Source organism: Aphanomyces invadans (genome assembly GCF_000520115.1).
Source record: "Aphanomyces invadans strain NJM9701 unplaced genomic scaffold supercont1.24, whole genome shotgun sequence".
NCBI lineage: Eukaryota > Oomycota > Saprolegniomycetes > Saprolegniales > Verrucalvaceae > Aphanomyces > Aphanomyces invadans.
This window is the reverse complement of record NW_008580169.1, coordinates 687,971-696,614: the sequence shown is the minus strand read 5'-3', so window position 1 is coordinate 696,614 and position 8,644 is coordinate 687,971. Positions and strand designations below refer to the sequence as shown.

General features: G+C 53.4%; 4 protein-coding genes across 9 annotated transcripts; 1 reads left to right on the top strand and 3 right to left on the bottom strand.

Moving 5' to 3' along the window:
- Positions 1-487: 487 nt before the first annotated feature.
- Positions 488-1,992, bottom strand: H310_10097 (protein disulfide-isomerase domain). Its single transcript, XM_008876355.1, has one exon. It carries the CDS (start codon positions 1,964-1,966, stop codon positions 899-901), a length of 1,068 nt encoding a protein of 355 aa, XP_008874577.1. The 5' UTR covers positions 1,967-1,992; the 3' UTR covers positions 488-898.
- Positions 1,993-2,111: 119 nt separating this feature from the next.
- Positions 2,112-3,267, bottom strand: H310_10096 (hypothetical protein). 3 transcript variants are annotated; one of them, XM_008876352.1, is made up of 3 exons: positions 2,834-3,267; positions 2,608-2,773; positions 2,112-2,558 (listed from the first exon to the last, which is right to left on the bottom strand). In XM_008876352.1, exons 1-3 carry the CDS (start codon positions 3,260-3,262, stop codon positions 2,209-2,211), a joined length of 945 nt encoding a protein of 314 aa, XP_008874574.1. In that variant the 5' UTR covers positions 3,263-3,267; the 3' UTR covers positions 2,112-2,208. The 3 variants fall into 3 exon arrangements, with proteins under 3 accessions (XP_008874574.1, XP_008874576.1, XP_008874575.1); XM_008876354.1 differs by having other exon boundaries at positions 2,112-2,543; XM_008876353.1 differs by having other exon boundaries at positions 2,162-2,561.
- Positions 3,268-3,323: 56 nt separating this feature from the next.
- Positions 3,324-7,403, top strand: H310_10095 (hypothetical protein). 4 transcript variants are annotated; one of them, XM_008876349.1, is made up of 18 exons: positions 3,398-3,697; positions 3,751-3,872; positions 3,919-3,974; positions 4,045-4,199; positions 4,251-4,616; positions 4,674-4,820; positions 4,887-5,064; positions 5,170-5,273; positions 5,337-5,448; positions 5,494-5,619; positions 5,671-5,711; positions 5,758-6,027; positions 6,094-6,310; positions 6,478-6,619; positions 6,683-6,758; positions 6,805-7,084; positions 7,144-7,232; positions 7,287-7,403. In XM_008876349.1, exons 1-18 carry the CDS (start codon positions 3,428-3,430, stop codon positions 7,347-7,349), a joined length of 2,814 nt encoding a protein of 937 aa, XP_008874571.1. In that variant the 5' UTR covers positions 3,398-3,427; the 3' UTR covers positions 7,350-7,403. The 4 variants fall into 4 exon arrangements, with proteins under 4 accessions (XP_008874570.1, XP_008874573.1, XP_008874572.1 ...); XM_008876350.1 differs by having other exon boundaries at positions 3,384-3,872; XM_008876348.1 differs by lacking the exons at positions 7,144-7,232; positions 7,287-7,403 and having other exon boundaries at positions 3,324-3,697; positions 6,805-7,143.
- Positions 7,222-7,938, bottom strand: H310_10094 (hypothetical protein). The gene is made up of 4 exons (XM_008876347.1): positions 7,849-7,938; positions 7,744-7,776; positions 7,600-7,696; positions 7,222-7,552 (listed from the first exon to the last, which is right to left on the bottom strand). The coding sequence occupies exons 1-4, from the start codon at positions 7,894-7,896 to the stop codon at positions 7,401-7,403; spliced, it is 330 nt and encodes a 109-aa protein (XP_008874569.1). The 5' UTR covers positions 7,897-7,938; the 3' UTR covers positions 7,222-7,400.
- Between the last annotated feature and the right edge of the window lie 706 nt (positions 7,939-8,644).

Below are 8,644 nucleotides of genomic sequence, written 5' to 3'. Positions count from 1 at the left end.
TTTCATGGCCAAGCTCGAGATCCTCGCGCTTGGCAAACACTTCGTACTCCTCAATGTTACAGACAACTGGGCATTGATGCGCACCTTGACAAAACGCGATTGTTCGTCCTTCCGACCGCAAAGTTACCTTCTTCGTAAGGCAAATCCAAGACTGTATTACTTCAGTATGACTGAGGGGGCAGGTGCCTCGTGGATAGAGCCACGGTACTCGACAGCCACCGTGGATTGCAGTGGGTCAAACAATCGGGCGACCCAACTGCTCTGCCCAGCAGAACAGCCATAACGCTCCACTCTAGGCATACCCATTGATCGGTGTTGATGGCTTTGGCCCAATGCTGACTTTTTCACGGGTCACGAGAAGCCTCGCCCCACCGTGTTGCTAAAGCTGTCGAGGTGCAACCATGGCCCTGGCGGGGTAACATGGCTTGCTTGCGCCGTGTGGGATAGAGCACGAGAGCGGAACGGGTCCATCCTTTGCGACGAGGCATGCTTTTCCCGTGGCAAGTGACAGGTCTTCGTCCGGCATACTCTCGCCAGCGTCAAGTCGGCCATTGAGTTCGTCAACTCACCCCACTGATCCTGTAAGAGTGCAAAGCCAGACTCTATCGTGTTTGAACGAGGTTCGACAAGCCAGATCACGTCCAAGTTCTATTGAACGCAATCAACACTTCTGGGGCTTTTGCGCCACAACGACGGAGGGTTGACGGCCATACTTGGCTTAAGTGACGACGAGCGCCCACTTCATCCATGCTGAGTCTGCCGAGTACCAAGGTAGGTATGATGTGATGGCTCTGCGGTGATGGAGATGAATCCACAGTCGCCCACGAAACTCGTCAGACGGCCGCGTCGACAGCTCAAGCTAGACTTTTATTGCATAACACGTCTGTATGTTGAGTGTTTATGCGGATTGCTTCTTCAGAGCTTCCAGGATGTTCTTGCGCACTTGGAATTGGGTCTTTTTGGACGGGGCGACGTTCGTGTCCTTGGCCAAATGGTCCAAGCGGGCGATTTCTTTGTCCACAAAGGCCACGCCCTTGTCCAAAACCTTCTTCAACGCTTTCACGTACAAGTTGCCATGCTTGAGCGCATCGCCTTCGAGGCCTTCCACGATCTTTTCCACGCTGTTCAATGTGTCCTTGGTGATGTCACCGGCAGCATTGATCACCACGTCCAGCGATTCCACACGACCCGCCATCGGCAACAAACCGCCATCCACAGTGCGGTGCGTACCGGCATGTTCGTTAACAAAGCTGACAAAGTCGGGCAAGTCACGGCCCAAGCCGTAGTCTTCCGGTTCCGACGCACCCGTGCCGAAGTACTTGATGGTGGGGTAGCCTGACACACCAAACTTCTTGGCCAACTCACCAGTCGCAGTCGCATCCACCTTCGCGATAACAACGTTGTCATCACCGGCAAATACAGCACCAAGCTTGTCCCATGTCGGCGCCAACGACTTGCAATGGCCGCACCACGGAGCGTAAAACTCCACCAGCACGTGCTTGGTGGGGTCTTGAGCGATGGACGCAAAGTCAGATTCCGTCAAGGCCACGACATGAGAGAAGGGCTTGACGGCACGAACATTCGTGCCCGCGGCCTTGTTGACAAATTCAATCAATTCGTCTTCACTGCGCCCGCCATTGTACGGGTCAGGGTACTTGGCACCCTTGTTCCAAAACTTGAGCGTGGGGAATCCGTTTACTTCCCATTCCGAACCCAATTCTTTGTGTTCATCAGCATCCACCTTGGCGATCACGACGTCGTCCACATTTTTGAACGAAGTTGCCAACGTTTCCCACGTCGGCTCCAAGTTCTTGCAATGACCGCACCATGGGGCATAGAATTTCACAAACACGTTTTTCGATCCATCCACCACAGACTTGAAGGTATTGGGGGTCAGTGTCACCACGTCCGACGCGGACACGACGGCCGTCACGGCCGCTGCGACAATAGCAAAGAAGGATCGCATTCTTCAGGTGAATCCCAAAATGAGCCGCAGGAAGCCCCGCGACACCCTTGTCCGGATAAATCCATGTGCCCGGAAAACCGACCAATCAGATGCTGTTTGTGGAGGATGCGCCGGGCGATCCGGATAAGGATGACAACTACCACGTGGCAACCTGTTCGAGGACGGTTGATATCCGGATACGCATTCATCCGGATAATTTCAATGTCGTGGGCGCGATTTTGAATTCATCAGGATAGCACCGATCAATCGCGCTTGAACAAGAGGCACGACGATGTCTTTGTGAACGTGACTTGCTTGAGCTCCTTGGGCGACGATGGAGCACCAGCTTGAAAGAACAGCGGTGGCGGTCGCCGGGATGCAAAGACGTCATCGTCTTCATCGACTGCCTCCTCGATGATGACAGAAGCTGGCTTGACAAAACACGATATCTCGGCTCGCTCCACTGGATTCGATTCGGCTTCGCATTGAACTCCAGTGTCAACTTTTTCCTTTGGCATAGGCTCTGTCATTGCGTCCACTCCAGAAGAGATAGGGGGTGGATGGTTGCCTCCGACTTCGACGCTTTCAGTCGACACATCTGTCACATGAATAGCTCCTAGAAGTGAGTTACGATCGAGGGTCGAAAGGGATCAACAACCTACCAAGCGCATGTTGCAGGTGAGGAGCCAATGATGTCCCCAAGTGAGAGAGTACGACCCCCCCTTGCACCAGCCCCACAGCATCTCCAGCATGATTGTACATGGTCCAACTGCTCTGAAGGTTCACCCATTCTCTCATCGTGGCGGCATCATGATGGAATCGTTCGCGCTGTGGATTGGGAGTAAACGTTAGTGGTTGAACAACTATTCATGTAAGAATTTATCATACCCGTGGCATGTCGATGCATGTGAAGGCAAGAAGTCGTGAGAGGTGTCCTGCAGCTGCCTTCGGTGGTTCGAGGAGCATCAGCGACAACGGGTTTGCGTCCATGGCATCCATCAGTGCATTGGCTTGCATGCGAAACATGCACGACTTTCCTTTGCGCACGTGTCCCGTCAGTTCGTCACCATTGCCGTCTGCAATCGTGAGAGGGATTTCCGCGTCCAACACAACAACATTGAACGACAGCAATTGGAACCCGAGGCGTACCCACGCCAGGTCGTCCGCGTCGACGCAGTGGCGATGCAGATGCACTGTATCGATGATGATCTGCAGGACAAAGAGAGCGTCCGCTGACTGGGCCGCAGCCACGTCTTCGTGCGCGACGTCGGACGTCGGATCCGCCATGCGCGGACCTGTCCTTGATGGCGGTTTCATGGGGGAGGTCGAGAATGTTGGTAACACACAATCCGCCGATGGCAATTGCCCTTTTGCTTGTGTAATTTTATTTTATTAAACTGTCTAACTGTATGCAAAATTGAAATTTGGCAATTCATTGCACTTTTTGTTCCACGAGCGGTTGCGCCGACAGGAAAGGACAACATGGCGTGGTGGTGGAGCACGAGTCCGTGGGTCGTGAAGACGCGTGCGAAAAGCACGTACGTGGAGCGACAAGAGTCGGGCACTGGCTTGTCTATCCGCCATCCGTGGAAGCGCGTCGTGGCGGTTGTGCTTCTGCTCGGCGTCAATATTGTCGTGCATGTTGTCAATCCTGTCGCGTATTCGCGTGCAATGGTGGCGATTCCTGTGTATGGAACCGCATTCAACTTTCTGTGCCGAGCGATGCTGCCCGATGACACGATTGGAACCGTTGTACGTCACAGTCGCTTCATCCTAAACTGTCCTATGTTCCCTCAATGTGGCAGACCTTGCGAGTAACGTTGGCGCTCTTGACTGTGGTGCTGGGGTGCATTTTTACCCGAGCTATGATCTTTCCCATCTTGCGTCGATATCTTTCCATGTTCTCGTCTGGCCATGCTGAACTCGGGTACTAACAACACCCGACAACATTGCGATTTCATCTGTGTGCTCAGGCGACTTGAATCCATCAAGACCAGCGGGGGTCTCGCTGCCATCTCTCACCGCACTGGTACGACAACAAGCACGCATCACACTTCCGCCATGCATCTGTCTCATGGTATTCCTGCTCTCCTCTCCAGTGAACGCATTCGCAAACGGCGGGCGACCGTACTCCATCGACGTCTATATTGGATCGGTGTCTCAAGGGTCGTGGACGATCATGTACTTCCTCATTCCGCTGTACCTATCGCTCGTCGCGACCATTTTTAACGCGTTCGCGCCAGCGAATCTCGAGGTATTGTTGAGCTGTCCGATTTTCGTCAGCCGTCATATCCTGCCCATCCAGGTGACGTCGGTACTGCCCATTCGTTATGTTGAACTGTATCCGACCGTGCGTGCGGTCTCGCTCGTCATGAATGGGCTCTTGCTGTTCTCTACGTTGGACGTGATGCTGCAAGACCACATTCGTTGCGAGAGTCTCTTTGACAACTGGATGCATGGATTTCGCTGGCACGTGTGGCGCCACCAATACGTACGCATTTCATGCTTCTGGCTCGTCTTCACCGGGCTCGTCGCCTACGCCGCCATTGGCCTTCCCCACGTGCATGCTGCCATGACGGACTGGTTCTTCCAACACGTGTCGACCGATGTCTACTTTATGGAGTCGTGGCGGGCGCTCTTTAGTGGCGCTGTGGTCATGCTTGACGTCGTGGTACGTTGGTTCGACTTTCCACATGCTGTTGCATGTTCAAAATGGTCTGTGAGACAGGTCCTTATGCAAGACTGGGACTTTCCAACTGCGGCGTCGCCCAAGCACGTTTACATTCCTGGCCTTGCCACGAACGTTGTATGCCTTGGGCACAACACTCGGTTTCGCCTCGCCTTTACGTGCAAGTGGATCGTCATGGGTTTGATTGTACGAACCGTCGACAGTTGAATGTGGCCATGGATGTCTTGCCATCGACGTTGTTGCATGGCGTAGATGTTGATGCTGCCGTTGGACGTGTGGACGTTGGTGCAGCAGCTCAACTACACTCCCCTTCACTACGGGCAGATGGTCGCGGCGGCAACCCTTCAAGTCGTATCGATGGTCAACACGACTCAGCTGGATGCGCTCGCGTGTGGAGCGCTGTGTTTTCATGGACCTCTACCTGCTCACGGTACGCCAGCCAGTGTTAAACGCGGCGCGTGCCGCCTTCATTGGAATATGCTGCTTGGCTGCTGCGTCCTCGGCAAGGCGAATGACATGCCGTTCTTCACTGTAGCCGACGTGGTGCCAACGCTTGGACGGTATTTCAGTTGGCCTGCAGAAGACAAGTTCCCGGCCGTGTGCTTGGTAGTTTACGTGGTGTTCTTGTGCATACGAATGGTACGATCATGCGATCGCGCACTGAAAGAATCGGCGACTTACGGTGGAAAATGGCTCATGCAGATCGCGAACGAAGACAGTGGTTTTGTCGTGTCGAGTCAAATGCAAGGAGTCAAGGAACAAAACTATCGCCGCCAGCTCGATCACTCGTCGTTGCCTCCGCGGGCCGTGCAAGGTATTCTCGTTGCGTTGTACTCGACTGATGGACATGCAATGGTAGATTTGGTGCGACTCGCCGACATCAAGCGCCAATACTGGCTCCGGCGGCACTCGGACGACATTTGCGTCGGCCTTGCCCTCTTTGGCCTTGTGCTCATGTTGCTCCAACTGCGGTGTATCTGGCAAGGTCGGTGTTGCGTCAGTATTTCGTCTGCTTGAGTTGTCGATACAACTTTAGTACGAGTCGAGTTTGCCATGGCCACGTACCCGTCCAACATGGTACTACATCCATTTTTCGCGCTCTTGATCTCATCACCATGCCAAGGTGTCGACCCCCGGCCAAACCTACGCGCTTCTCATCTTCATTTCGACACTGCTTCTCGTGTTCGAACTACACCGACGCTTCCGTCTCACGGTTGATATTCTCAAACTGCGCAACAAACTGTCGCCAAGCACAACCATGTGGCGCCACCCGAGCATTCGTTTGCAGCTCTTGGTAGAACTCGTGGCTAACTTGGCGATTGTACCGCCGCTTGTGACGGGTGTTTTTGTTGTCAACGAGTACCAAATGCATGCAACGACGTGTCCGACACCGGTAAGTTGGCGCATTGCCTGCATCCACAGGTCCTCGACGTATCGGCGGCGTTGGGTGTGCGTCTAGTTGGTTCGGCAAGGAAGCGACAAGTGCTACCTTGTGCTGGAATACCCGTACGAAACCCTCGGCATGGTCATGTTTCTGCGGCTTTATTGGATCGTCCGGCTCGTCCGCAACCATTCCGGGTTTTATGGCCAGCGCGTCGACTTTATCGGATCTCTCAACAACGTGAGCACGGACTCGCCGCTGTGGCATTTCCGCGCGATCTTTTACCATCACCCAGGTACCTTTCTCTGCATTGCACGAAACCCTGCGCGTTACCTCGCGCGACACTCACGTGGTTTGGCTTGGTTGGCACGTGATCCATGGATCCACGGCTGTGATTCCTTTGCAGTTGTCGGCATGAATAACGCGCTGACTTCTCACCCTGCTTTGGTGCAAAACGACTAGTGTTTGCATTCTTGACGTGCACCATTTTGACGTGGGTCGCAACAGCAGTGGGCGTATCTGTTATGGAGCGGCCGTTGCCGTCCCCCTTGGATAGCGAGCTGACGGCGATGTGGATGGTCATTGTTACCATGGCGACTGTCGGGTACGTGCATGTTTCGGGGGATTCGAGACAAGATGCACTCTTATGAATGGATTGTGTCGTCAGATATGGAGACTTTGTCCCGCGAACCGTGGCCGGGCGCGTGATAACGGTGTTGGGCGGCATTGTCGGCGGTGTGATTGTACGTCAGTCGATTCTATTGCTCGTTATGACGGATGTAAACACAGGTGATATCGATGTTGACGTCGCTCTTCATGGGGTCGCTCCAAACCACCCGCGGCGAAGAAAAGGTTCTCCATGTCGTGCGCTACAAGCGATGGCAGCGCCGTCGCCTGGACGCGTCGGTAAACTTGATCGCAGCGGCATGGAAGCTCAGCAAACAACGTCGAAATCACCCGAGCAAAGTGGCCGACGGGGATACCAACCGTCTGCTCTATAAATACATGCAAGAAGTGCGAGAATTGCGCTTGGGAGCGGTCACGGAAGGCGAAAACACTGTCGCGATGGGTACGTTGCTCGACTCCGCAACCGACGAGGCTGAGTTGGGTGCGTGGTGGCTGACGTAGTGCGCCAGTGGCACCGCGATGCCATCGAGCCCATCTTGGCCCACACGCATGCCCAGCGCAACAAGACCGTGGACGAGCTGGAGAAGAAGGTTGGACTGTTATTGTCGCATGCGTTCTTACTCTTGCCCGTGCATGTCCGACAGATCCTCCAAATTCGAGACCTGGCGCGCGTGATTCATGGCATTCGGTCGACCGGCCGCACGTAGATGAATTGAACTGCATGCATTGCATCGAATACATGTGTGGATACGTCTTGCTCAGCACTTGTTGTTGAACGTGTGCATGCGACACAACTTGGCGCACTCAGTCAAGTACATGTCGCCATCGTCTTCGTTGCCTTTCCACTTTTCAAGCTGTCCAAGTTGCGTCAGTGCCTGAGCCTCGAGTTTCCACGCGTTCGGGTTCGCTTCTATGTATGATGCGTGAGCTCGGCGTGGAAACAACAGTGCCGAGCACCCGGATCCAAACCGAGTTCCCTCGCTTTCACAAGCTTCTTCTCGAGTTTGGCCTTCTCGGCAATCGTGTCCACCGTCGGCACGTCCTTCTTGAAATACTACTCGACATAATCCACCTCCAAACACGACAAACTCGGAAACGTACGCGAACGCGTTCCGTGATGTAAATGCTGTTGGGCTATTCGAACAACCGCGTCAGCCATCCCCGTCGTTCAAGACAGATCCGTGCGTCTATGAAGCGCACACGTACTTTGGGCTTCGTCTTCTTCTTCGGCTTCGCGGTCGCCGCGTCGGCCATCACTCCATCCACCACTACCGTGTCGGTCCAAAAATACACGGCAACTTTCTTTCAATTCCTTCAACATCGCACTGCGATCTACTATTAGTAGTACTATTCGGAACCCGACGTGTAACTGCACTTACAATGGTGCAATTCCTCAAAGTCGACAAAAACTGCGTTTACTATTAGTACGTACATACATTCATTTCACCATGAAATGGACACATTCCGAAATTTCGATCGATCTGGACAAACCCAACATAGGCTACGATGTTGCATTGGTGAATTCATACTCGAGTCGTTGAAATGAATCCACGCAGTCTGGTTGGGTCCATCAGTGGGGTCCAGAGGCACACCGATATCTGAAGCTTGAATGAATACATTATCCGTACAAATTGCCGGTCGAATTTGGGCATTATTGTGGACGTTTTTCCTGCTTGTGTGTAGTGGACACAGCAAAACTCATTTAGTGTGGTCCTATACCACACTATTTCCAGTCCACACTAAATGCAGTTGACGATGCAAAGGGGTTTCACAGAAATAGCGTGTGGTTAAACCGATAAAATCAAGAGGTTGAACAATAAAACATCAACACCTTTGCATGGCACCAAGCGCACTTTATTGGAATTCGTGGTCGAACGACGCTGGCGCGACAATCGAACTTCTCAGGGCCCGCACTTTAAAAGGTCGTGTCCCGAACCACTCATCCTGTGGCTCATTTTGAAATTGGCGAAGTAGAGCAGACAGGACGTCCAGAGAATGCCTC

Bases quoted from the DNA above. Each gene is read 5' to 3' on its own strand.
- H310_10097 (XM_008876355.1), bottom strand. From the start codon at position 1,966: ATGCGATCCTTCTTTGCTATTGTCGCAGCGGCCGTGACGGCCGTCGTG.
- H310_10096 (XM_008876353.1), bottom strand. From the start codon at position 3,262: ATGAAACCGCCATCAAGGACAGGTCCGCGCATGGCGGATCCGACGTCC. The intron at 2,774-2,833 runs GTATGATAAATT...CCCAATCCACAG, and splicing joins CATGCATCGACATGCCACGG to CGCGAACGATTCCATCATGA. The intron at 2,562-2,607 runs GTAGGTTGTTGA...ACTCACTTCTAG, and splicing joins TCACCTGCAACATGCGCTTG to GAGCTATTCATGTGACAGAT.
- H310_10095 (XM_008876349.1), top strand. From the start codon at position 3,428: ATGGCGTGGTGGTGGAGCACGAGTCCGTGGGTCGTGAAGACGCGTGCG. The intron at 3,873-3,918 runs GTACTAACAACA...CTGTGTGCTCAG, and splicing joins TCTGGCCATGCTGAACTCGG to GCGACTTGAATCCATCAAGA. The intron at 5,620-5,670 runs GTCGGTGTTGCG...ATACAACTTTAG, and splicing joins ACTGCGGTGTATCTGGCAAG to TACGAGTCGAGTTTGCCATG.
- H310_10094 (XM_008876347.1), bottom strand. From the start codon at position 7,896: ATGGCCGACGCGGCGACCGCGAAGCCGAAGAAGAAGACGAAGCCCAAA. The intron at 7,697-7,743 runs GTACGTTTCCGA...TATGTCGAGTAG, and splicing joins ACATCACGGAACGCGTTCGC to TATTTCAAGAAGGACGTGCC. The intron at 7,553-7,599 runs GTGCTCGGCACT...CATCATACATAG, and splicing joins GGAACTCGGTTTGGATCCGG to AAGCGAACCCGAACGCGTGG.